This window comes from Acomys minous, assembly GCF_964271855.1.
Source record: "Acomys minous genome assembly, chromosome: 19".
Lineage (NCBI taxonomy): Eukaryota > Metazoa > Chordata > Mammalia > Rodentia > Muridae > Acomys > Acomys minous.
Window position 1 is genome coordinate 57105973 of NC_140499.1, and position 27758 is coordinate 57133730.

General features: G+C 47.9%; 1 protein-coding gene across 1 annotated transcript in view; it reads left to right on the forward strand.

Moving 5' to 3' along the window:
* The window catches only part of TMEM154 (transmembrane protein 154), a gene marked incomplete at its 5' end in the record, with an annotated part of 71759 nt that overhangs the window by 34169 nt on the left and 9832 nt on the right, over positions 1-27758 (forward strand). Inside the window, 5 exons of the mRNA XM_084768448.1 lie at positions 13757-14005; positions 14095-14133; positions 22135-22162; positions 23036-23121; positions 25454-25511. Coding sequence (XP_084624574.1) covers positions 13757-14005; positions 14095-14133; positions 22135-22162; positions 23036-23121; positions 25454-25511 — 460 coding nt within the window. The remainder of the gene's footprint in view (positions 1-13756; positions 14006-14094; positions 14134-22134; positions 22163-23035; positions 23122-25453; positions 25512-27758) is intronic.

Below are 27758 nucleotides of genomic sequence, written 5' to 3' on the forward strand. Positions count from 1 at the left end.
GTGTGTGAGTTTCCGTTCTGCATCTTCAACTCAAAAGTAGTTGCCAGCTCCACTTCTGAGCTCGGCAGAACAAGCCTTTGTACCCACCTTCCTCTCGAACGGAAGGAAGTTTAGACCCAGAAATTTTCCACTGAACGTTTTTTAGAAAGGGCCAGCGGTGAATAGCACTTTATGGGGAAGCTTCTGCAAGAACTACACTGGGGAGTAGGGGGCGGGTAATAAGTTCCAGAGACAGTAGCCTTCAATCTAGTAAGAGCTGTTTTGAAAACTTGAAATAAAGTGTATGTAACATAAAACAAATGAGAGACTCTGCCTTGATGGGTGAGGTCAGCGCAGACGTAGTGCTTGGACAATGAAGAAAGGCAGACAGGAGAAGAAGAGCTGTCAATGCTGCTCTCTGTCTTCTGTCTCATTTGCTTTTTGAGATAGGGTCTCTTGTGGCCTCCAGCTCACTGTGTAGCGAAGGATGACTTTGAACTCCTGGTTCTCCAGCTGCCCTGGGTTTACAGGCATGTGCCAGCAGGCCCAGTTTTATCCCAGTGCTAGGGATAGGGCGAGGGCTGCAGCCATGCCGGGAAAGCATTCTACAACCCTCCTCCACAGCTCTGCCCTGTTTCTTTTCCTTAAAAGAGAAGGGATTGATCTCTCTGTTTTAGAATTTCTCCGTTTCATGTGAATTAGCCCCCATCGTTTTTACCCCATTGCAACCTTCAGAAACCAGATCCCAGCTCTTGCCAAGGTTTTGTCAACAGGTCATTTTTATGCCATGGCACCACAGTTTGATTTACTTAAAAGTTAACTTACTCTTTCTTTTTTTAAAAAAAAAATTTGCATGTTTGTTTCTTTACTGATTGTTAACATTGCCAGACCTTATTGATAATGTATTTTTTTTTAATTTAAATATCAGATTTCTGAAGTGTGAAAAAAGACATTGCCAGACTTAGCAAATAAAAATATGAACCAGTTAAATGAATTTCAGATAGCATAGGGGTGTGTATGTGTGTGTATATATGTGTGTGTGTATGTACACATGCATATATATGAATATCCTACAACTTGGTAAAAGCATGGTGCACATGAATATCACATACCACAGACTGAAAAACTACAGTGTCTATCTGACAGGAGAATTTGGTTGGACTCGATGACCCTTCGTTCATAGGATTCTGATTATCATTCCTAAAGGGCATCACCTGTTGCTTCCTGGGTGAGACTACACACATGGGGCTGTGTGGCCAGCTCCACATGAACAGAAGGACATTTAGACCAGGTCCTAGATGAGCCACTTAAACAACAAGGACAGCGATGAGCTCCTCCTTCTGGAGGGCGGTACACGCGGGGCCTGGAGTTCGTGCCTCTGCCCCTTCAGGACTTGCAACGCCCTGGTTGCTCCTGTCTGAAGCCTCTGGGAACCCCGGGTGGGTTTTGGTGCGCTAGCTAACAGAACTCATGCGTTTATTATAAGAAAGAGAGAAAAAGAACCCATCACTGAATGGGCTGGGCGGTGGTGGCGCTCGCCTTTAATCCCAGTACTTGGGAGGCAGAGGTAGGTGGACCTTCGTGAGTTCGAGGCCAGCCTGGACTACAGAGCGAGTTCTAGGACAGCCAGAGCTGTTACACAGAGAAGCCCTGTCTCGAAACAAAACAAAACAAACAAACAAAAAACCCAACAACAACAAAACAAAAACACAAAAAAGAACCCATCACTGAAAGAATAACAGTGATAATTTAAAAGAATCTAGTATTAATGCTAAGTGATCAGTATTATATTATATGTCAACTCGTGAGTCATGTTAAAAGCTAATGTGAGGAGCGCAGAAGTGACCCAGCCATGTTCTTGCTGAGCAAATGTGAGGACCTGAGTTTGGCTCGCCAGGGTCTGTGTAAACAGTCAGGTGTGGTATCTCATGTTTGCAATTCCAGTGCGTGGGAGATAGAAACAGATGGACCCTTGGAGCTTGCTGGCCAACCAAATTAGTGCACTCCAGACTCAGTAAGAGCCCCTGTCTCAAAGAAAATAAAAACAAAAACAAAGCAAAAAAAAAATGGTGGCACAACCGAAAGACCGTTGATGCTGACCTCAGACCTCCACACACAAACACGTGTGAAACATATACGCATGGACAACACTAATGAGAGGGCTGGGGACATAGCCTAGTTAGTAAAGTACTTGCCTAGTGTGCATGATGCCCTCTGTCCCCAGTATTGCGTAAACTGAGCACGGTGGTGCACACCTGTCATCCCAGCACTTAAGAGGGAGGGGAAAGCTGAGGATCGAGGAGTTCAAGGTCACACCTGGCTACATATTGAGATAGAGGCTGGCCTGGAATACATGACACCGTATCTACAAACAAAAACATAAAATTAAAGAGAAAAGTTTCCTGCAGTGGTGTGTGGCTCATAACTGTAGGGGAAAGGCAATAGGGAGAAGAGGGAGGAAGAAGAAGGAGAGGGAGGGGAAGGTGGGGGAGGAGGAAGAGGAGGAGAGGGAGGAAGGTCAGCAGCTACAGCTATAGTGGTAAGTTCTGGTGCTTGAGGCCCATCTGAAAATCCGGGCCAGAACTGATCCTCCTTAAAGATGAAGTAGGTCAGCAGCCAGGCTGCTTTAGGCTTGATCCGAGAGAACAGACCCCACTGCTTTGCCTCAGCAACTTGTTTCCTTCCTGAGCTGCTTGTCAGAGAGCTTCAAACCACAAGCCCTTGGCCTCTGTCTCACCCAGGCTGGCCTCAACGTCCTCAGGTTTGCATAATCCTCAGCTGGTCCTCCGAGCTGCTATTCAGGGTGCAGGAGCTGTGAAGGTGGAGGCCCAGCCTCTCCCTGCCCTTTCCTGATTTTGTAAAACAGTGCATTTGCCATTTATCATGTTGGTTGTGTCTGTCCTGCCCATCATCTGTCGGGCAGTGCTGAGCGGAAGCAAAGAGTGATGCTGAGGTGTAGAGTGTGAGCCCTGGGGCAAGGGCATCATCGCTGATAAGGTGGGGGCAAGCAGTGTCTCCAGAAAGAGGCTGCCAGGACAGCTGGGTGGGGCACAGGGATCTGCAAGGAAGGGCTTGGCTAGGGATGTTTACTTCTCATTGACTTACATTGTTGTATTAATCAGATTTCTGCTACTGTAACAAACTACCTGAGATGATCAACTTGAAAAGAGAGGAGTTTGGTTTTGACTTATGTTCTAGAGAATTTGGTTCATGACTCTTCGGCCCATCGTTCTGCAGCCTGTGGTGAGGCAGTGCATGCAAGCAGGGCCTGTGTGACAGAGGAAACACTTGGGAAATGGCAGGTGATGGTGGTTGGTGCAAACCTTTAATCCCAGTGCTTGAGAGGCAAAGGCGGGCGGATCGTGGAGTTCAAGGCCAGCCTGGCCTATAGAGTGAGCTACAGCACAGCCAGACCTGCACAGAGAAACCCCTGGCTCATAAAAAGAGGGGGCAAGGATAGGCTTCCCACAATCCATTTTGAAAACACCCTCTGAGTGGCTTGAGGATATTCCACCAGTCTCAGCAGTGCCACAGGCTGGGGACCTTTGGAGGACATCCCACCTCCAGACTCCAGCCACTGTCACTGGAGATAGGCTATTCAGTAGAGAGGCAGAAACAGAATAAACCAGAAAAAAAAAAGCATTTTGTGGTGATAGTAATTTTCATTAATCCCTTCCTATTCCAGAACAAAATCTTTCTATTCTGTGATGTTGAGAAGTTCTTTCTTTTCTGAGACAGGGTCTCACTCTGTAGCCCAGGATAGCCTGAGACAGGATCTCACTCTGTAGCCCAGGATAGCCTGAGATAGGGCCTCACTCTGTAGCCCAGGATAGCCTGAGAGAGGGTCTCACTCTGTAGCTCAGGATAGCCTGAGAGAGGGTCTCACTCTGTAGCTCAGGATAGCCTGAGAGAGGGTCTCACTCTGTAGCTCAGGATAGCCTGAGAGAGGGTCTCACTCTGTAGCCCAGGATAGCCTGAGAGAGGGTCTCACTCTGTAGCTCAGGATAGCCTGAGATAGGGCCTCACTCTGTAGCCCAGGATAGCCTGAGAGAGGGTCTCACTCTGTAGCCCAGGATAGCCTGAGAGAGGGTCTCACTCTGTAGCCCAGGATAGCCTGAGAGAGGGTCTCACTCTGTAGCCCAGGATAGCCTGAGAGAGGGTCTCACTCTGTAGCCCAGGATAGCCTGAGAGAGGGTCTCACTCTGTAGCTCAGGATAGCCTAAGACAGGGCCTCACACTGTAGTCCAGCATAGTCTGAGACGGAGGTCTCACTCCATAGCCCAGGATAACCTGGAGCTTATTACATAGACTAGATTGGTGTCAAAACTTGCAGCGATCTCCCTGCCTCAGCTTCCTGAGTGTTAGGACTGCAGACATGTGCTGCCGTGTGCAGGTAAGAGTTTCATACTCTGTCCTATGTGATATGAATGCATTTAGAAACTTGACAAGTGCTACAGGCTTGAGTGGCATTCCCATGTATAAAAATTGCTCGGGTTAGCCAAACCTCAGCTTTCCCAAGTGAAAAACTCAAACGAGAGTCAGCCTCAGGTTCAAGGAAAGTCTGGCTAAATATAACCAAGATTTCTCTAAAGAAAAAAATAACCAAACACTTAAAATGAAAAAGGCATCAGAGAAGCCCGGGCCTCCCTGTGGCTGGCCAGCTGACAGTGGCTTCGCACCCTTTCACCAAGCGTCTCCTCAACTGACTGTGTACTCTGGTCACGTCTGGCAGGGCAAACATATTGAGCAACTGCCACTTGATAAAAAAATTATTCAATCCACAGAACTTCAGAGTAGCCAATGAAAACAGCACTGCCTCTGCCCCGAGGGGAGGAATCTCACAGCCTTTACTCATCAATGTTCTGATGACGCCCTGTCTCTTTCATCCTTGGGGGCTTCTGTACCCCAAGGGTACATGGGGGACTTATAACTTTGCCCTAAGCCCCTGTCACCCAGGGTTTTTTGTTGTTGTTTTGTTTTTTGTTTTTGCTTTGTTTTGTTTGTTTTCTTTTCGGTCCAGGTAGCTTTTGAAAGAAAGCCACTGGGGGTGGGGGGGCAGGGGCTCTGCTCCTCTAGGATTAGGGGATTAGGAAAGCTACTAGAGCGAGCTAGCAAGGAAACAGGGGAGACTAAGAGTGCCACCCCAGACCCACCTGCCCTCCGCCTTGGCAGCGCTGACCATGGACCACAGAGCATCATGCATGGTTCAAGCCCTAACCCCTGAGTGGCAGCCCCGGCCCCATCAACACAGTTAACATTTCCTCCACTCTGTAAAAAGCGACTTATACTAGACTCCTGGGTGCCGGAGAGTACCAAACAGAAAAGGAGACGGACAATAGAGAAATGCATGAAATAATTACAGATAACATATATATTATATCTATATAATATATACATATATACAGGGAGAGAGGGAGAGAGAGCGAGAAAGAGAGAGAGAGAGAGAGGGGGGAAAGAGAGAGAGAGAGAGAGAGAGAGAGAGAGAGAGAGAGATTCTCTGTGTAGCCTTGACTGTCCTGGAACTGACTCTAGACCAGGCTGGCCTCGAACTCAGAGATCCACCTGCCTCTGCCTCCCTGGGATTAAAGATGTACGCCACCACTGCCTATCATGATAGTAATAATTTAGTGCAACTTCGTGGGCATGTGAACCAGGGAAAGGGTAGGGCATTTCCGGGCACTGTCTGAGGTCTGTGAGCAAAGCTGCCCCAATGCGTCATCCTTTTGTTTGTCACTAGTATCTCTACGTATCGCACACAGTCACCTTGCCACAGCCAGGCTGGTACCCAGTAAGTCTGCTATGCTCATTTGTTCCAGCTTTGCTCCTGACCACCCTACAATCAGGATCCACAAATGTTGAACAATTAATTTTTAAAAAGTGATCACTAAGGGGAAAAAAAAATCAGCCACTTAATAGTGTATACACCAATTCACTTTGCTTCCAAGATTCCTTTCTACACATGGCTCCCAATCACACTTAAACTAATAAGTCTGTTGTCATAAGTAATGGCAAATTAAAACACTGTCCACTCATGTATGATTTAAGTCAGTAATTCTTAGCCCAGCAAGTATATTTACTAGAGTTATCTAGGAAGATTTTAAGAAATACTGTTGGGCCCAGGGCTATAGCTCACCAGCGGAGTGTGTGTATAGCATGAACAAGGCCCTAAGATTGCTTCCTGGAGGCACATCCTGTTGCTCAGGATACATCCCTAGATAGCATCAAATAACTGATGAAACTGAGGGACAGTAGCTCTTGGGGGGACAACTGATCATTATTTTCCACAAAACAAAATTAGGCAACAACCCCCAGACCAGTGAACTGTCATGGCATCTAGTTCAAACCCAGTACATCAGGACCCTGGGAAAAGATCCTAGCAATCTATACTTGATGAAGTCTCTTGGATAGTTCCAATGACTATAAGCTTAAACCACCATGCCACGTCATCAGGTACTAAAATCAAGCATGCATCTCTTGGACTTACTCGGAAAGGGGAGTGCTCTGAGCTTGTCATGGTTCTTTCCTGATATATCTGGCCGGCAATGGTGACCTTAAGCCCATGCGTTCGGCTGGTAGAATTGGGTCCTGGGTTTCCAGGGCCTTGAGTTTGGATTCTTGTCAAGTTTACAGAATGAGCATTAGAACAAGAGTGAGTTGAGGTAGCTCAAGGGAGGGCCGGAAGTGGAGAGACTTTCAAGGTTAGTCTCAACCTTGGCTGCACCCCCATAGTGCAACCCTGGTAATTATCAAAGCCATTGTCTCTGCCTCTGGTACAGACACCATGTGAGATCTGAGCATCAGGCAGATAAGGCACCCAGGAGGTGGGAATGTGCCGCCGAGGCAGACTTTCCCTTGGCTTTTAAACATTGCTTATTGTTTGAAACAGGACCTCGGGTAGCCAAGGATGACCTTGAACTTGTCATGGTCTTGCCTCTGTCTTCAAAGAGCTGGGGTTGTAGGCATGCTTCGTCTCCCCAGAGCTGAAGTTACAGCAAGGGCTTCGTGGCTCCTAAGCAAGTGCTCTGCTAACTGAACCACATTCCTATGCGCCCCCACCCCCCAGGTTTCTTTTCTTTTCTATCCTCTTCTGTTTTGTGTTTGTTTGTTTTTGTTTTTCGAGACAGGGTTTCTCTATGTAGCCTTGACTGTCCTGGACTTGCTCTGTAGACCAGGCTGGCCTCGAACTCACAGCGATCCGCCTGCCTCTGCCTCCCGAGTGCTGGGATTAAAGGCGTTCGCCACCACCACCTGGCTATCTATCCTCTTCTTGTAACACAAATTGGGTTCATTGCTCTTTGCCCTACGCAGATGTCAGGGGTGACAAGTAGGTAGAAGTCTTGGGTTTAGTTCCTTGAACATCCTCAGATTCCCACAGAGCAGGAGGGAAAACACGGGACACCAGGCATGCACTGTTCTCATTTCATTATCTGAAGTATAAACGCCTAAATCATTTGGACCCACACTCTGCAACCAAGGCAAGAGCAGGGCATCTGGTTTGAGGCCCAACACAACTCATAGTGTCATGGATTGGGAAACATTCTCTTATCATTGCTTTACTTCTCAGGGCGTCAGCAGTGTGGTTGGTACAAAAGACACACCCATCTCAAAATCGACAAGGGTCGGGGTGTAACTCAGTGGTAAAGCATATGTTTAGCATGCACACGACCCCCAGCACCATAGAACCAAATAGTCTTCATCCTTAGCTCTCAGCAGCAACCTATGAGCAGAGGGGCAACGGCGAAACCCAGATCCGGTTACACGTTTGTTCCACTTTCAAAAATGAGAAGTTAGCTGGCTCGCTTCGCCAAAAAGCAAAGTCATTTCCATTTAGTGGTTTGCCTCAGAACGGTGGCAAAGGCCTGCGTGTGGCTCAGCTGCTGGAGCTACCAGACCTCACCTCATTTCTACCCCGGAGTCACGAAGATTTTCCCCAGGGCTTGCACCAGATGTGTGCACTGGGAGTCCCAGATGTGCTTGCGTGACTACTGTCAACAAACAGTTGTAAGTCTGTACATTGGGGGCTTAAGAGTCAGATGTAGCTTAGCTTCACCTTCAGGTGACTGATGGTGACATGGCGACGTGAAAGGTGACATTGAAATCACCTTCTAAAGAAGAGAGAGAAGCCAGGCGTGGTGGCACACATCTTTAATCCCAGCACAGGCAGAGGCAGGCGGATCTTTGTGAGTTTGAAGCTAGCCTGGTCTACAAAGCAAGTCCAGGACAGCCAGGGTTTCACAGAGAAACCCTGTCTCAAAACAAACAAACAAACAAACAAACAAAAGGAGAGAGAGAGAGAAATGATGACAGGAGGAAACCCTGGGAAATGTGTGATGGGTCACTTGAGATAACAGTGATGACTCGGCCAACCAGCCGCTCAGAAAGTTCCTGTTAGGCCCGCAGACTGGCGACAGGCAAGGGCGCTCCACGCAGGCCTGCCTGCACATCGCACATTGCCGTCGGGAGTTTCTTCTACCTTTCGCTTGCTGACACATCTCCTTTGCACACCCACTCTGTATTCACCCCGCCCTCTCGGCTTTGCCAATTTTATCCCCACCCCTGTCACTCATGTCCCGAATAATATCCAAATTGTTAGATCAGAAAATACGAGAATAAGTGAGGAAGTTAGAGGAGCTCCTGAGGGACAGCCAAGAAGCAAACGAGGGAAGAAGATGGCCAGGAGACAAAAATAATATCAGGACCGTCACCCTGGTGTACGTGCTCAGGCGCCGGGAACACTTGGCTTTTTCACACATCACGCTAATTATTTCACCTGCCTTCAGCGCCACTCTGAGAAAGGCGGGTGAGAAGGCTTTGGGGAGCGCCTTTGGGGAACAGGTTCCAACATGGAAAGGACTCTTGGTTCTGACTGAGCATGGAGTCGGGGAGGGACCGGGTATGCAGGGCGGCTGAAGCCGAAAGGAGAAAAGCTGGAAGCTGGGCGGAGCTTCCCCTAGGCAGTGCCCAGTAGCTGGACTCACTTTCTGAAGGTCTTTCTCCTCCACTGTGTTAGCTGTTGCTGTGTAAAATGTCAACTGTTGTTCACTTTGAGAAGATTAGAGTCCATGACAGAGCATGAGGCCCAGCAGTGGTTTGGGGGGGTCCCCCACGTCCACTGGGCTAAAAGCTGCTTTAACTCGGTGGTTGTGTGCATGTGTGGGGAAACCAGTAACGCTTTGGGGGAAAGTCCCCGAGCTGCTTTCTGCTGCCTCCATCCACAGCGTTTTATCACCTCGGCCTCTCAGTCTGACTTCCACCTTGGTTTTCTGTCCTCTGGTTTTCTCTGTATTTTATTCCTAGTGCCTGGGGGGCCTGCCGCTTATCAGCAGCTCCCTCTTGGTCTTCCGGCTTCTCTTTTCTTTTCTTTTTCTTTTTTTTATAAGATTTATTTATTTATTATTTATACATTATTCTGCCTGCACGTAAGCCAGCAGGCCAGAAGAGGGTACCAAATCTCATTATAGATGGTTGTGAGCCATCCTGTGGTTGCTGGGAATTGAACTCAGGACCTTTGGAAGAAGAGCCAGTGCTCTTCAGCTCTGAGCCATCTCTCTAGCCCGCCCCAGCTCCTCTTTTCATGATGTGGAATCCTCCAACCACAAAGTCTTGGGGCTGATCCCCTGTGTTTTCAGTTTTTCTCCTTTTGATGTCAGGCTCTGCCTACTCTTAGCCCTCCCCTCCCCAGGCTCTGAGCCAGGCTTGTCTTAGGAAGTTTGAGATGAGACCCAGCAAGTATCCTGCGATGCAGCCCCCTTCTCCGGTGCCCAACACTGTCTCTTATGCCCTCTTTTCTTCAAAGTACACTGAACTCACCCATGCAACAACTGAGGGACCAACCGGGATGTCACTGTAGCAGTTGGAAACTACAAAAGGAACAATTAGGTTTCCATCAGTGAGGACTGGTGATGATACAACCAAATAACAGAGAAGACCTGGTTCTCGGTATACACTCATAGAACGACCTTTGAGAGAAACAAACAAACTAACAAATAAAAAATAAAAAGTGGCAGGGCCTGAAGAGGAAGGGTCAAGGGCTAAGAACACTTAACACTCTTGCAGAGGACCTGGGTTCAGTTGATGGCAACCCAGTTTTTTAAATTATTATTTTTCAAGACACGGTTTCTGTCTAGTCCCGTCTGTCCTGGAACTCTCTCTGTAGACCAGGCTGGCCTCGAACTCAGATCCATCTGCCTCTGAGCCAGACTTGTCTTGGGATGAAAGGCATGGGCCACAAGACCTGGTTGCATTCACTTTCAAAAAGACCAAAGACAAAAAAAAAAACAAACAAATCCCTTGTGCATCCATAGAATTTACCCCAAGTGACAGCATCCCTCCGCAAGGAAAGACACTCAAAAGTGTAGACAGTAAAAGTTGAGAAGCTCAGATTGGATAACATGGGATGGGTGAGGTGGGTGTGCTGTGTGTCTGTGGGGGTGGGGTCTGTCCTAGTACCCAGCACACAGTAAGTATTCCTTCAGCCCCCTCACTGTCATTTATCCTGGGGCGCTTTCATGAGGTTAGGCCTGGCTCGGACAGGAGGAGCAATATGGAGGTTGTCATAGGACTCTTTGAAAAGGAAGGCCTGCAGAACAAAGAAATAAAAAGCAGAGGTCGGGGAAGGGAGCAGCCAGCTCTGGCTGGGATTTAGCTTAGTGGTAGAGCTCTTGCTTAGCGTGTGAGTAACCCTGTACCACTAAATTAATTGAAAAAGGATGAAAAGAGGCAGAGGCAGAAAGAGCTCACATTGACTTAAATAGATGCTGGAGAATGTGATGGAAAACAAATCTGTCTGAGCCTGTCGGGTGTGTGCTGTAGGGAGAGCCTGCAGCCCATTTAAACTTCACAGTGCCACCAATGGCCACCTGCCTGGTCTGGAAAAATGAGAGTACACAACTCAAGGCTGTTTGTTTGTTTTTGGTTTTCTGTGACAGGGTTTCTCTGTGTTAGCCTTGGCTGTCCTAGCTAGAACTCACTTTGTAGACCAGGCTGGCCTCGAACTCACAGAGATCTGCCTGCCTCTACCTCCAGAGTGCTGGGATTAAAGGCGTGCGCCACCACTGCCCGGCCGCCTCTCATTGTTCTCACTGGCCTGTATCCTTCCCTGTTTGCTCTTATCTGGGGCTGCAGGGCAAGTGTGGACAAGGACCCCAAGTGTTCTGTCGGAAACTTGGTTCATCTGCTCCCTTGGAGAGAAGCTGCAATGCTCCCGGTGCTTCTGGGCAATGCTGCCTGCTGTGCATCTGGGGTGAGGGGCCTCATCAAGAACCCAGCAATGCCGAGCTTCCTCAGAACCGTTTCCTCACCTGTGCTTGTGCCAGGTGCAAGAACAGCCGCGGCCAGGGTCCAGTCTCTTGCTCTCTGCCTGGTGGCTAAACTCCCATGATTGTCAGCATCCTATCCCCCACTGGTTAGAGGGAAAAAAGCATTACCAGGTTAAAATCCCAGGGTACACCATAAGCCCGTGGGGACTGAGATCTTTTCACCTTCCAGTGAGCTCCACAATCTCAGGCAAGTTGTGTGAACTCTGACCCCGGATCTATGTGCAAACGTACAGGGCACAAGATGGAATGATGCAGGTAAAAGGCAGAGTGCAGGAGGCTCACCTCCTAAGTCCTCAGGGGGCAGAATGTAGTGACACAGACCTGCAATCCTAATGCCCTAGAAACTGAGGCAAGGGGCTCCTGAGTTGGAAGGAAGCGTGGACTACCTAGCAAGAGCTTCTCTAAATAAATATATTAGAAAGACCAGCCTGAAATAGGTAGGTGATGGCACCTGCAGCAGAGGCAGGGCTAGGCAAAAGAGAGCAAAGTGGGCCTGCAGACACAGCTCAGTGGTAGAGCCCATGTTTTGCATGTGCCCAGCATTCTGCTCTCGGGCAGGGCGGGGGACATGGGGGTGGGGAAGGGGACACAGTATATATACCTCTGGTTCCCTTCTTTTCACACAAGAGCACTAACCTCATCTTGGAGGGCCCCACCTCCTAATAACATCACACTGGAGATTAGGGAATCAACATAGGAGTTGGCAGGGGAGCCACAAAGTTCATAAAGCTCATAGGTAAACAGATATTTTTATTGCCGTAATGTGAATCCAAGGAATTCACGGTCATGCAATTACAAAGAAAGATAAGCTACTGCGTGGCTCTGTGCTGTCCCATTTGGCCATCCTGTAGAGGCAGAGCCTAGCCAGTGTGCGGCGTAAAAGCCACTGATCTCTCCCTGGGTGTCAATCATTGATTTCTCCTTAAAAAGAATTTTCACCTACTAACATGTCTTCTGCATTTACTATTTCTCTAATCGGACGATGTGCCTTCTAAATGTAAGATTTGCCTCTGTCGGATCCGCATGAGTATCAGGCAGCCCCACACCACGACAGCACAAAACCCCTCCACCCACACCAGCACCGCTGGGGCCGGGTCAGGTCCTTTCCCATTCTGCGATGGGTTTTTAATGGCACTCAAGGTTCCGACAGTAATCTTGCTTCCACTGCGACATAGGGAAAGCTCCAGTGTAGCAATTTGTCCTGTCGCTATGACAAGAACAACAAGAAGAGGACAGTTTATTTTGGGTCACAGGTCAAGGATTTAGTATGTCACGGCAGGAAAAGGATGGTGACAGGAGTGGGAGGCAGCTGGTGATACTGGGTCCCCAGTCAGGAATTGAAGAAGGGTCAGATGCTGATGACGAGCTCACACTCGCCTTTTTACTTAGTCTGGGACTACAGCGCATGGAATGGTGCCATCCGTGGCGAGAGTGGGTGCTCCTACCGCGATGAACCTAGCCTAGGCACTCATAGACGCATCCCAGAGGTTTGCCTCCTGCTTGATAATAATAAATCCTGTCAGGTTAACAGTGGACGGTAAGCACGGCACTCCACCAATACATTTCCCCAAATAACTGTAAGTGGCAGCACTTTCTGTGTCTCCAAGGGATATTCTTGAGAATCTCATTTCACAAATGAGATACACATCAGGTTTCAATTTAGAACCAGGAGGAGTTGGCAGACACTCTCAAGGGGCAGACTGCATGCTGTGCAGAGTGTGAGACAGTTAGCTCCTAAACCCAGGCCATCCCAACAGCAAAGGATTCCTTTCCGTGGGTAAGTGCCCTTTATTGAAGATTAAGGCGGAGTGCACTCCTATCTCTATCTGCCGTCTATCCATCTGTCTGCCTGTCCAGCTGTCCGTCCATTCACCAATATCTATCTATCTATCTATCTATCTATCTATCTATCTATTAATCATTTCTATCTTTCTATCTATCTATCTATCTACCTACTAAACATCTATATCTGTCTATCTGTCTGTCTCTCTATATATATTATGGTGCTTTATGTTTGCAAAGCTTGTATTCTTACCCTAAGCTTTGCCTCCAGGCCCACTGAGTTACATCTAAACGTGTCTTTCATGACATGCATTTCACGTTGTGTAAGTGTAAATTTAAATTTAGTCAGAAACTTTACGACAATACCCTGATACCCTACGACTTGAGAAATAGTCTGTCATGCCCTGCACTTAGTGTTTCCTCAGTGCCCGGTTGAGGCTGGACCGCCTGTGTTTGCGGGAGCCTTGCCTCTGCTTTGGCTCCATGTTCAATCCACTCAAACACTATTTGAGTTTCACTTAGGTCAAATCAATACAGTCCACATCACGCTGAATGGGAAAGCCAGGTTCAGTGGCTCAAGTTCACCACCGAATGGGTCTGGGAACAGTTTGGAGACCGTCGAAGCCATGACACGTCAGCCTCATCTCCACGGCAAACTTGGTCTCGTTCATGTTTAGGAAACGAGGAGGAGGATTTCGAACACTCAGGATACAGCCCCACAGAACCAACAAATGAAGAGACGACAAGTGCTTTGGCTGAGGTGACCACAGAAGTGTTGGCTGCACACACGAACTCTACCTATACCGATGAGACCCCAAACCAGCTGGAGTTTTTACTGATGGTGGCGATCCCTGTGACGGCGCTGGTCATCTTTCTGTCTGTCATCCTCCTCGTAACCTACTTTAAAATCAAGAGACCTAAACAAGGTAGGTAACTCACACGAACCCGCCTTTCAGACAGTTACTTCGCACCTTAAGGAGCCACCTGAAACGAAACACTTCTTTCTTTTATGCAGAGCCTTCTAGCCAAGGATCTCAAAGCGCCTTGCAGACATGTGAGTAGTGGCCTGCCGTTTGCTTGGTGTTGGAGGTAAAGCAGTAAGTGATGAGTGATGTACTTCGCTGATGCTTCCACGAAGTGAACAATGCCATAATCGATCTATTTTCAGTCCACATGGAAGCGATAACACGAGCATGTTTGAGACCAGGGTTCTGGAGAATTGTGGCCACTAGAACAATGTGACATTTCACTTTGTGGGAGGGAAGGGTCAGGCAGGTGAAGTGCGAGTCAGGTTGAGGTTAAGGGTAAAGGGTTGAAGGGTTCGCCCTTCTCCTGTGATAGGGGGCCCACATTTCATTAGTGGATGTTACTTTCCCCACCTCATACCCTGGTTTGAAAAAAGGGGGAGAGAAGCATCCCTCTGAGCCGAACCTCTATATCAGATTGCTAGCTGACTAAAGATGACGGGCTGAAACCAAGGTAGGAAACTCCCAGGCACAGGTGCTCTCTAACAGGAGTGGTAAATAGAATTCAAGGTAGCTTTGGGTCCCAAGCAAACTTGGGATATTTTGACTTGTGCTGGTAAACTATGACTGGCTTCAGGTTGTTTGTCTTTAATTATATTCATTCGTGTGTGTGTGTGTGTGTGTGTGTGTGTGTGTGTGTGTGTGTGTGTGTGTGTGTGTTTGCAGGAATTGTTTTTCTCCTTTCACCATGTGGGTCTTAGGGACCAAACTCAGGTTGTCAGCCTTGGCAGCAGTAGACACCTTAGCTCACTGAGTCATCTCACTGATCCAGGCTATGGTTTTTAAATCGAAGCCTTTAAAAGTCATTTCAAACTTCACTTAAGGGATAGGAGCTTCTCAAGTAAGATGTGTAGTCAGGGTCACATAGAAAACTCGTTCTGTGTCCTCCAGGCTTACTAACAGGGCACCGTGCTTTCCTTGCTGTCTGCCCCACGCCAGGACAGTCACTAAGCTCTGGGCAGGAGCTGTAAGGACTCTCTGCACAGCCAGCAGATGAGGTTAGTGGACAAAGAGACAAAGGCGGAAGAGGAAACCCATTCCCCGCCGCTAGATAGCACAGAGTAACCTAGCAACTGTGGTCTCCTGGGAGCTCCTCTTTAACTACAGTTAAAGCATGACCCAGTGGGGCTGCCCAGACACCCTTCCCTCTTGTTTCTCAGTGTGAACTTGAACTCCTGTATGCAGCAATCCACCTGCATCAGCCTCTAAAGTAGCTCTGGGCTACAGGCATGCAACACTATACCTGACCCTCTCCTTTTTTTAGCAGGGGAAGTAGCAGTTCACTTTCAGACCTTAATACCCAGTGGTGTCCGGGGCTGGGGCCTCCAGGCTCAAGCTAAGCTCTTAGGTTTTCTAAGTTTCTGAACTCCGGTGTTCAAGTCTTTCAGTTCCAAAAGCATTTGCAGGCTGGGCGTGGTGGTGCACGCCTTTAATCCCAGTCTCGAGAGGCAAAGGCACTCGGATCACTGTGAGTTCGAGGCCAGCCTGGCCTACAAAGCAAGTCCAGAACAGCCAAGGATAGACAGAGAAATCCTGTCTCAAAAAACAAAAAACCAAAAACAAAACAAAAAACACCAAAAGCATTTGCATGAGAGGAGCAACCCCGCCCTCAGCATCTTCCAAGCATCCCGCTCCCACACTCTGCTACGGTCCAAGCATCTGCTAGTTGAGAGCCTGACCTGACTTCCAGGATGCTAGAGGCTTGGTGAATAGGCCACTCCTCTGGTCTGGACTTCCTGCTTGTCTGCTTGGCAAACTGCCACCCCTTCCCTCAATGTCCACTTCTTTGGTTTCATGAAGTCTGGGCAGCCCATCTTTGGACAGAATGCATCACCACCTCCTTCATGCTGTCCTTGCTCTTGGTCCACGCTTGATGCTGCCCTCAGAGGGACACATAGTTTCTTCTCTGTTTTGTTTCCCGTTGCTCTGTCACACTGTGTTCTCTTTGATCTGTCTGAAAGAACCAAGAAAGTGTCTCCACCCTCTTGTTTGGCAGACACTGTGGCACGGAGGTGAGAGAGACAGTGGGAGCACACTGGCTGGCTACTTAGCGCTGTAATTTACTTAGCTTCCTCACCTGTGAAATTGCTTAATTCAATGCCCAAATCATAGAGTCGTGAGAAATAAATGAAGTTATGTAGTTTTAAAATGCCTAGCCACTTACCAAAGGCATTTTTAATGCATATGTGTATGTATTCATGTGAGTTTATGTGTATCAGGGTTATACAGGTGCCTCAGAGGCCTCAGGTCCCCGGGAACAGGAATTATAGCATGTTGTGAGCCACCTTGTGGGTGCTGAACCCCGATCTTCTGCAAGAACAGTAAGTACTCTTAACCACTAAGCCATCTTCCCATCTGCCCCTGTTAGGTTTCCCTAATGCAATGCATAGTCTGTTTGCTGCTCGGTACATGCTGTTGAATGAATGAATGAATGAATGAATGAATGAATGTCAGGATCTTTTAAAAACAAAGTTTACACTCTTAGAGGTGAAAGCACATTTGCAAACCCACATGGTTTTGCAAGCTCGTCATCCCAGCACTCAGGAACTGAGGCAGGAGGATGCTGAACTTCAGGGTAGTCTGGACCTACGTAACAATGCTCGGCCTCAACAACAACAAAACCCAGATTTGGGCACCATTCCTACTACAGATTGGCACATTGCCCTTAGTTTAAATACGCCTCGCCTTGAGAAAATACAACATAGAAAAGTTAGGATTCTGAAACAATAGATTTCAGAGAAGTGTTTTTACACAGGCATATGAATGTGTATGTATGTGTGCTCGCACACACATGAACGTGTATGTAGGAGCATGTGCACATGTGTATGGAAGTGAGCAGATAAGCTTAAGTGTCTGCTTCAGAAACACCATCTACCTCCCTTAATGCAGTGTCCCACATTGCCTAATAAGGTCAGGCTAGCTGGCCAGCAAACTGCAGGGACCCTGTCTCCACCTCTGCAGTGCTGGGGTTGCAGGCATGGACCCCCAAGCACAGAGTCCTTCCATGGGTTCTGGGAGTTGAACTCAAGTCTTCATGTCTTTGAGGCGACTACCTCACTGAGCTGTCTCTCCTCTGCCCCAGAAAAATTTTTGACAGTGACCTTCATTTGATTTTTTTTTCTATACTAACAAATTCTTTTTTCTCAAACTAAATGCTGAAAGGTTAAATACCTCTTATGAAGTCTACCCACTCACATTTAGCATATTTGAAGTTCAAAAATATTTAAGTAAAAGTTCTGTTTCAGGAAAAATAAAACTGTCACACTAAGACAGGCAGGCAGGCAGGCTGGGAGTCTGCTTTGAGGGACAGGGAGCGCCTATTCGCAGGATGACCTCAGAAAGTAGAGACGTGCGCACTGTTCCCATCCCCAATGATGGCGCCTCACCCTGTCTTCCCCATCCAGCAAATCCAGTCTTTACACTTGACAGCAGGAGAGGATTTGACCAACACTTTCAAAATAACACTTCTTCACTTGACAGGGAATTATCCTGTTTTGTGTGTGCTATGGAGGAACTCAGGGCCTTACCACACTAGGCGTTTGCTGCACCACTGAGGCACAGTCCAGCCCCTCAGCCACCTTTTCTCTTTTCACATTCGGGACAGGGGAACACTGTACAGTGGGACAGTCTGCTGCCTTCCATCCTGGACCACCAGCATTACATGTGTGGTTGTTAGTTAATACCCATGAAGTGTCCTGAACGTGCTGTGTCAGAAACATAGGCAAGCGCATTTGCCTTTGTCCACAGACTCAGAATCAACGGAGTAAGAATGCATTCACAAGGTGGGAGTTTGTTTAGCAACAGTTTTCCAATCAATCCTGCTTTTCTTGCTAGGCAATCAAAGCAGACAGTTTTTTTATTCCAATCCTTATCATGATATTACATTTCATTTGCATATTATATATCACACAGTAAATATCTATCTATCTATCTATCTATCTATCTACCTACCTGTGTATCCATCCATCCATCCATCCATCCATCCATCTCTCCATCTATCCAGGTTACAGAATGGCCATAAAGGGGTCTGAAAGGCCACAGCACAGATCAGGGTTTCCCAAAAAGAGCTAAGCAGCCAAAGCTAGGAACCTGATAGGGCTACAAAGAGTTCCTGCAGGGTAAAATAACACATGCTGATTGGTGTTTCTCTGAGGAGCCTGCCATAGAGTCAGGTTGCTGGGTTAGAGCTGAGCTGCCCAAGCAAGGTGCAATTGTAAAGGTAAAGGGCAGTGCAAAGTCTAGGATGGACAGACAGACTGACAGCAATTCTAGTAGTCTGTATCCACAGCAGGGATAACATAGAGTTCTCTGCCTGTCAGTCACTTCACACAGATCCATGCAAGCAAACACACACACACACACACACACACACACACACACACACACACTCATGCATGTGCGCACGCACATGCAAGTGCACATGCAGGCATGCACACGTGCACCGAGTGGTCAGACTACAGTTGGGTAGGGCTGTTGCCATCATAGTGTCTGCTGTCCAGTCTTACAGTCAAGGAGGAGAGATCTATGGTTTCTTCCACCTAGTGTGTTAGATAATTTCTCAGGTCTGGTTTTCCTCTGATGGTTTAATCCACCCAGGCGCACCTACAATCTCAGCTTACTTGGATAAATCTACACAGTGGCACCCTTTCCCCTCATTACCATTTGTCAGTGCATGCCTTGTGGGAGTTCTGGACAGGTGGTGTCGTTCCGGAGTCCACCCGGGTCCACCGCCATCCTCCACCTCAAAATGAAGGCAAATTCTACTTGCAAAGTGTAATCTCTGAGGGAAAGACAGTCTGAAACAAACAAACAAACAAACAAAAAGCCTCACTGTTTTTGATAATCTAGAGTAAGCTGGGCAGGGTGCTGGGTGCTGGGTGCTGGGTGTCCCTCACTTAGAACAGACTGTGGCTACCCCATGCTTGGCTCTGTAGTCAGACCCTTCTGTGGCTCCTTTGCTCCTGCCCTGTGCTGACAGTGCCACCTCGCAACCTGCCCCTCCCCCTCCACCTGCCTCCCCTGCCTTCCCCCCAGCCCCCAGTCCCCTCCTCTGGCCCCTCCACCCTCCCCCAACCCCCCACCCCACCCTGGTGGCACAGAGACGAATTGGAGAGGGTCTTGTCAGGGTACATGGTTGTAAGGCAGGAACTTAAAGGAGCAAGACAAGGTGGCGAAGACTATGGCATGGCAGGCTGGAAAGGGACAAAACGGAACCCAGGGGGGTGGGGTGCACTGAGTGTGTGGCTATTAATAAAGAGATGTAGGCCAGGTAGAGTGGAGCAGGCAGGACCTGATTGCTAAGGACAAGTAATTGGTCTCCCCTCCTGGCTTAATGCTCCACTCTTGTGCGCTCGCTCGCCCAGATGTGTTTCTGTTGCCATGGTGGCTGGGGCAGGAGTAATGGCCCTGGAGCAGGGAAGATGAGGCCGCAGAAGGCTTTTTGCTCTTTTAATACTGATTACGGAGCCTCTCATTCAGTGTATCTGGAGCACTTTGATAATGGATTTTTAAACTTTTCCATCATCTGCATGCCGGTCAGCTCCTGCTCACCTCTGAGCCTGTGGGGAGCCCAGATTAAAGAGAGAGAAATCTGTGCTCACAGCGGGGGGGTGGGGTGGGGTCACTTGCTCTCTGAGAAATTAGTGGGGAAGTTAGTAAGGGAAAAGGGCCAAAATGGGGGTTCTTTATGGGTCACGGGTAGAGAGTTCCAATTGTGCTGTGTGTGTGTGTGTGTGTGTGTGTGTGTGTGTGTGTGTGTGTGTGTGTATGCGCGTGCGCTTTGTTAAAGTAAAATCCTTTAAGGAAATAGACAGTAAATATTAGACTAAAACTGTACATTGGTGGCACACGCCTTTAATTCCAGCACTCCAGAGGCAGAGGCAGGTGGATCGCTGTGAGTTCAAGACCAGCCTGGCCTACAAACTGAGTCCAGGACAGTTAGGGCTACACAAAGAAATCCTATCTCAAAAAACATAACAAAACAAAAAACAAAAAACAAAAACAAACAAAGAAAATACTGTATGTGTAGGGCCAGGGTGTAATCCAGTTGGTAGAATGCTTACCTCAGCTCAAATTCTTGGGTTCAGTTCCCCAACACTGCAGAAATCAGGGGTGCTTATAATGCCTGTGCTAAAGGATCAGAAGTTCAAGGCCATCTTCAGCTACATAGCAAGTTTGAAACCAGCCTGAGCTATGTGAGACCTCCCCATCTTAAACAAACAACAAAACTGCAGGCTCAACGTGTGAGACAAAGCCACCCTACCCTCCTTCTAAGTTCCTGGAGAGTCAAGCATCTGCAGGAGGTTTCAGATTCCACTGGGGTGGAAGACAGGACTCACCGTGCCTTCAAGGCAGGCAGTGACAGCTTGAAACCTGCATCAGCACCAGCTCTCCTGGGTTAGCCAGGCCACCGAAGTTTGCCAACTGGAAGGACATAGCAGTTTGTGCCACCCTGAGCTGCCTGCTGATGACTGTACTTGCTAGGCTAGACACAAGGTGGCCTCTGTTGTCACGGGTCAGGGGCATCTGGCCACCCAGGGAAATCTACAAAGGGTTTGCTTTCCGAAGCATCTGTCTTGATCACAGTGCACCCACTTGCCATTACTGATTCCCTTCTCAGGAGGTGCTGGTCTCCCTGCCAAACTAAACAGATCTTGCTTGGTCCAGGCAGCAAGCTATAGACCCTTGCCACCTGTTCATCTGGAGTCTCATCCACATGAGAGCTGTTTTGTCAAATGGTACCCGACTCTCACCCCAATCAGCAACCATCAAAGGCAAGCTGGTGAGAAGTCCCGTTATTATCATAATGATAGGTCCAAAAGATCAGACGTGAATTTAACTCCGTTGCTAGACAGCTGAGGTTAAAACCTATTCATCTGTCTAGTGAATATTTCCTAGGTGTTTGCCAGGTCCTGTGCTGGCAGGATGGGGATGGGGCACACCACGGTGAACGAGACAGATGCTGTCCTGGCCCTTTGGGAGCTATGCCCTAGCGGGAGAGACAGATGAAATAGAATTACACAGATGGTTTAACAGGTGAGAAACTGCCCAGTACTGTGAAGGAAGCAAGCAGAATGCAGAGCCAGGGACCAATGGGACAGATGGACTTTCCTGAAAGAGAGGTGGGGATGACAGACTGCGGAGTGATGGGACCCAGCCATTCAAAGAACAGGGCAAAGGGGGCCTTCAAAGGCTCCCCTTGGCAGAGTCACCCATGTAGTACAGTGTTCAGGATGACGTGTCATGAGGAAACGATGCTGGAACATTATTTTATTGAAGGGGGCCAAGAATCAAGCACTTGGGTTTAACACCTTTCTTTCCTATCCATGCTTTTCCTCTTTGTGTGGATGTAAAAACAGTAAGGAGAAAGGTGAGCCCTCTTAGGGGAGCACCTATCAGTAAGGAGGAAGGTGAGTCCTATTAGGGAGCACCCATCAGTAAAGAGGAAGGTGAATTCTCTTAGGGGAGCACCCATCAGTAAGGAGGAAGGTGAGCCCTCTTAGGGGAGCAAAGTCAAGCATTCCATTTGGATTCAGACCTGGTTTTAACTTGAGAGTCAAAGTGACTTGGAGGCTAATGATGGCTCCTTTAAAAACGTGATGTATGAACCTCATTTCCCTGAGTTTGATCTCTCGGAACCTCATTGTGGAAGGAGAAAACCAACTTCCACACGTTGCCCCATCCGTATCTTTATTTATGTGCTACTGGCCCCTACGCACAAAATAGAGTAAAAACAGGTCTTTAAAAATGTGATTCAGAGCTGGGCGTGGTGGCACACACGCCTTTAATCCCAGCACTCAGGAGGCAGAGGCAGGTGGATCACTGTGAGTTTGAGGCCAGCCTGGTCTACAAAGAGTGCCAGGACAGGCAAGCCTACACAGAGAAACCCTGTCTCGAAAAACGAAACAAAACAAAAAAATGTGATTATGTTGCCAACACTTCCTTCCCATTTAAAGGAGCCTTAGTGGCTGTTGCAACAAATTCCTGCGATGATCAAAGTTGATGGAACCCCTGTACTTATTGTCTTTCAGATGAACCAGGAGGTGGAAACATGAAAGTGTGAGTCCTCTCTGCCTGTCTACAGTTCCCGCTCCTGTGGTGACCATCTGGCTGCTTTCTCTTGCATTTAGTACCCCTGGACACTGACAGTCCCCATTGTCACAAGGGAGATGTGTCTTAGTCCCCAGACCTTACCCAGGGGTCTCTGCTGTTGTCACCTTCCAGAAAAGAGTTTTTGTCTGGTGGCTACCAGTGCCAAATGCATAGTAGTTAAATAATTCTGTTTCTGGGTGAACACCAAAGACATAGTGTGAGGCCCCCTCCCCTGTCCCTCCCATTGGCCATCCTGGTATAGGCACTGCTGCATCTTTCAGTGCAATGCCCACAGTGCATCCAGAGCTGGGATCTTTCCTCCCTGCCTCCATCCATCCTGACCAGAGCTTATCCATACCCTCAAAGCCTGGGAAATGGGGCCAGGGCTTTTCTGAGAGCCACAGCTCTGTTCCTCCTAGTTAAAAAAAAAAAAAAAAGGCCTGGGCATGGATGGAGACCAGATAAATGTAGCCTAGGGCCTGGCGTCTTGATCTGGGTCATTGATCAAAACTCCAAGAAAAGAGAAGTGAAACTATGTGAGGCCAGGACGCTGAGTGAGGCAACCCCTGAACACCCCCACATCCCCCCACCCCCCCCCCACCCCCAGCAGCCATGTCTTTGGTCTCCAGAGAGCAGCTTCTGTTTTAGTCCACTCCCAGGCCTCTGTGCTATCCAGTTAGGGCCTTGTGACAGATGAGGGCTCATTACAGATTTTGCCTTTTGGTTAGGGCAAACCCAAGGCTAACCTGGGGTGTCAGACACTGAGTCAGGTTGTTTCCAACTCGTCCACGCTCTAGACTCTTCCCCCAAGATAAACCCTCGACTCTGCTCTCTGTCTAGCCCTATTTTTGAAGAGGACACACCCTCCGTTATGGAAATTGAGATGGAAGAGCTGGATAAATGGATGAGCAGCATGAGCAGAAACGGTAGGTGGAAACTCAGAGTGGTGTTTGTCTCTCTGGTGATGCAGGGCTAGAAGGCTGCCTCGGCTTCATCAGCATCTCAGAGAGTATGATGTCATGCTCCATCTGGCGCACAGCCTGAGTGGTCCTCACAGACCCAGCTCAATCATAGTTACTGTTGTCTGTTGCTGCCGCTTGTTTTTAATTTGTGTACAAGCTGTTGAAATGGGACTTTTCAAGAAGATGTGGTGCTATTTATTTGTTTCTTTCTGGTTGTGCATGTGTGCATGCGCGGGTGTGTGTGTGTGTTTTGCTGGGAATCAAACCATATCTTCTAACATGCTGGGCAGGTGCTTTTCCTCTGAGCTAGGTCCCCAGCCTTCATCTTTCTATCCTGGGAAGCAAATCTAATACCAAATTATCCAAGGGGGAGGGGGGGGGAATCTGACATGACCTTATATATTCTTGAATTATAGAATCTCAATCTGTATGTGGTTACACAACTTCAAGTGTGTTTGACATGAATCACTGTCCAATACAAGAGGTGTTAGAGCTGTGTGTCTGTTTAATTGTACAAAAATAAAACATGAGCTGGGTGGTGGTGGTGGTGCACGCCTTTAGTCCCAGAACTTGGGAGGCAGAGGCAAGTGCATTGCAGTGAGTTTGAGGCCAGCCTGGTTTATAAAGTGAGTCCAGGACAGCCAGGGCTACACAGGGAAACTTGTCTTGAAAAAACAAAAACAAAACAAAACAAAAATGAAACATGGTTTTAGTAGTTGAATGCTAAAGGCTTGGTAACCAGCGAGGATGGGATTTGACAGGACGAGGCTAGAACGTCTCCATGTGGGTAGATGGTTCTACCTGACAGGACTATTGTAGACAGTAGTGGAATATTTCCACACAACATTCTCAACTGGCATCTGGTCTTTAAAATAATATAGGCTCATTTAAAAAATCAATAAATTTTTCTGGATGCTCATATGAAATGGATAAAACCCACTATGTAACTATCATACTGTTTGTGTTTGTATGTGTTATATCTGTGCTGCATGCATGTGTTGTGTATGATGTGTGTGTGTGTGTGTGTGTGTGTGTGTGTGTGTGTGTTTCTGTGCAGAGGAACACATCTGGTACTGCCTTCTACATACTCTACTCATATTCCGTTGAGAATTCCTCAGTGAACCTGGTGTTTATTGCTTTTTTGTTAAACAGACTGGACAGCATGAAGTCTCTGCCAATGTGTTCCCCCTGTATAAGACGTGCGCGCGCGTGCACACACACACACGTACACACCACACATATACACACCACATACTCCACACATACACACACATACATACCACACACTACACACACACACACACACACACACACACACACACACACACACACACAACATACACATATGCACACAAACACAAACCACTATGAGTGGACTTATGGGTATGTACCACCACCCCCAGGTTTTTGCATGGGTGTTGGGGATTTGAACTCACTTACTCAATGCTTGTGTTCTGAGTAAACACTCTCACCCACTGGATGCTTTCTTCAGTTCAATCATTTGTATTTTTCAGAACAGATTTATGGAGGTAGCTACTTACTTATTTATGTGTGTGTTCGTATTTGAGTGCAAGTACAAGCATTTATGCTCATGCATAACAGCCAGAAGAGGGTGTTGGGTGTGCAGTGAGAAACCCTGCCTCAGAAGACAAGGTGTAGAGCTATAGCCAAGGACACTAGTGTCAGACTCTGGCCTCCACAGAGGCATCTCTCTCTCTCTCTCTCTCTCTCTCACACACACACACACACACACACACACACACACACACGCACACTGTGGTAGAGGAGAAAGAAGCTCCCTGGAGGAAGGTTACTCCCGCCTTCCTTATGCTTCTGCTGTGTAGCTGTTCTGCAGGCACTTCAGGGCCTGAGTGAGGTGCAGCCATTTCATTCCTGAGTCTTAATTCAGGGCCTGAGTGAGGTACAGCCATTCCATCCTTGAGTCTCACTTCCAGGACCTGAGTGAGGTATAGCCATTTCATCCCTGAATCTCACTTCCAGGAGGCATATTCTGGCTTTCAGAGCACAGTGAGCTTCCAGGGGACCGACTAAGCAAGCATTGATGAATTGTGCCCTTTCCAGCAGGGACACAGAACACTGCAGTCTTGTGTCTGCCTGCCTTTCTCATTTCAAGAGCCTCTGTGTCATTAATCTTTGAACCTCCAGAACTCCCCAATGGGGCCACGTCTTCACAGGTAGCCACGCAGAGGTACAGTCCATGCCCGACTGTGTCAGTTTTATGGGTAGGAAAAGCAGTCTGGTGACTAACGGTGAATTTGTTTTTCTTTTGTCTTAGCCGACTACGAGTGTTTACCTACTTTGAAGGAAGAAAAGGAGCCAGCGCTCAGCCCAAGGTACTTTTCACTTCTCTCTGGCATCGTGAAGGGTAGAAAAGGGTCACAGCTACAGCAAGGCATTTTGTTTGCCCTCCTTGTGCCTGGTGGTTTAACATGTCAGCTTACATGGAGGAGTGTGTGGCCAGGAAGTGTGTTTTGGAAAATACAAAATATCTCGGTAGCTCTTGATGTTTCAGACACTGTTGAGCTGGCTTTAGTTTCAGTCCTGAAATTTGCTGATTGTAGCATATTGAACCAGAAGGTTGGCTACCTTGGAAAGATAGATGGTTTCAGTAAGGAAACAGATGGAGGGGAAAGCCCTAAAGTGGGGTTTTTTTTCAACAATCACGATGAAAAGGAACATTTTTGAAAAGCAAGCAAGCAAACAAAGAGCCCTAACCCACCTGGTCTGGATTATTATCAGAGAGAAATTAAATGCAAATTGAAAGTATACCCCATTCTGCCACTAGGTGGCTCTGCTTGATAGAAAATTTTAGCGCCTTGGGGGCCAGGTGTAAGTTATTAGCACTTGACAGTTATTATTTAAATGATCGTTTCTTTGTGAGGAGAGAAATTAGTTGAGTTTGGGGACCTCTGAGTAGAGAATTGTTTGCTCAGTATGTGGAGAGAGCTGGAGGGAATCCAACGGGGGGGACTGGCTCTTCAGAGCACGACTATGGTTTTCGGGGTCACCAAGTTATCTGCTCCGGTGATGAAGATGACCAGGTAGCAGAGAAGTTGAGCTGTGGTGGCAGTGGAGCTGCTGTGTCAGGACACACCAGGTGAAGCTTGGGAGCACGGTCAGTACACACGTGATGGATCCCCGTGCCTTAGATCTCTCCGGAATGCGGTCCCAGGGCACCAGGCAGTCCCCGAGGCCACGGCCCTGCAAGGGAAGACTAATCATTGGGGTTTTTTTTTCCCCCTCTGGGGTCTCTGTCATGCATCTAGTCTCCTAGATTCCTGATGTGACCTAAGAGTTCACCACCCAGCACTCTCTCTGTCACGGACTAGCGCAGTCCTTCCTCCCCAGGCCAGCCTCAGCTCTGAGCCTGAAGTTCCGCTCTTTGAGAGTAAGTCCATGTTAGCTTTGGGGGGTAGTTATAGTTAGTTCCTCACTAGTTCAAAAATATTCTTAAATGAGATTCCGGATAGTAACAAGAAGGCAAAAGAAGGGGCTGGAGAGATGGGTCTGCTCTTCCAAAGGACCCGGGTTCCATTCATAGCACCCACATGGCAGCTCACAACTGTCTGTAACCCCAGCTCCAGGTAATTTGACACCCTTACATCAATGCACATAAAATAAAATTAAATACATTATTTTTTAAAAAGAGGGGAAAAAAGACAAGTAATCCCCTATTATATGACAAAGGACATTATGGAGGAACCTTTTCCACATATTTTAAGCTTTCCCTCCTACTGAGTCAGCACGCATAACCCTCAAACTCTATTAACACTGCACCCTAAGTGATGGCTCATGTCAATAGTTTTATTCCCTTGAATCTCGCTCTTTGAAATTATTGACATCACTGAGGAAAACTACCCTTCCAGAATTGTATGGTCATGACATTTTATTAAAAATCTGTTTTTTTTTTAAAGTATAGAAAGGCTTCTTTGGGGGGGGGGGGTTGGTTTGTTTTTTTTAAATAAGCTGTCTGCAAGACAGAAAAAAAAAAGCCCCTATCTGCTTGGAGAATTGTTCTGTGTGAACTGGTTATTCTGCAAGTGTCTGAATTCCTCCGTGGGCCTGGAACCACGAGGCTTTGACTCACAGGACACCTGCCAGGCCTGCATCGCATTCACTGTCTGGGCAAACAGCACTAGAGTGCTAGACCAGCCAGTCTCAGCTCTTTCTAGTGACTTCCACAGGCATATTGATATCGAAAGCAGAATGAATTCACAGGGAACTGTCTCACGTCCTTTACCCCTGCACACACAGGGCCCAGCCCACCATCAACACCTCCCACAAGTGACACATTGGTTACAACTAACTGATATGTCACCCTCAGGTAACCTTCTTCTGTTGACAGCAGCCCCTGAGACACACCCCCCCCCCATCCCCTGCAGAGCACAGGGAGTATGGGGTGATGTTAATGGATCTGAGACATCTGGGCTTCTGAGGAAGGGCAGCTCTGTTGGCCATCCCTTCAGAGCTTTTCTGTAGAATCCATCCCAGCCCTCAACTTTCACTTCCCCATCCTCACTGACTGCACTTTTCTGCTCCCCTCCTCTCCCCTCCTCTTTCCTTCCTTCCTTCCTCTCACC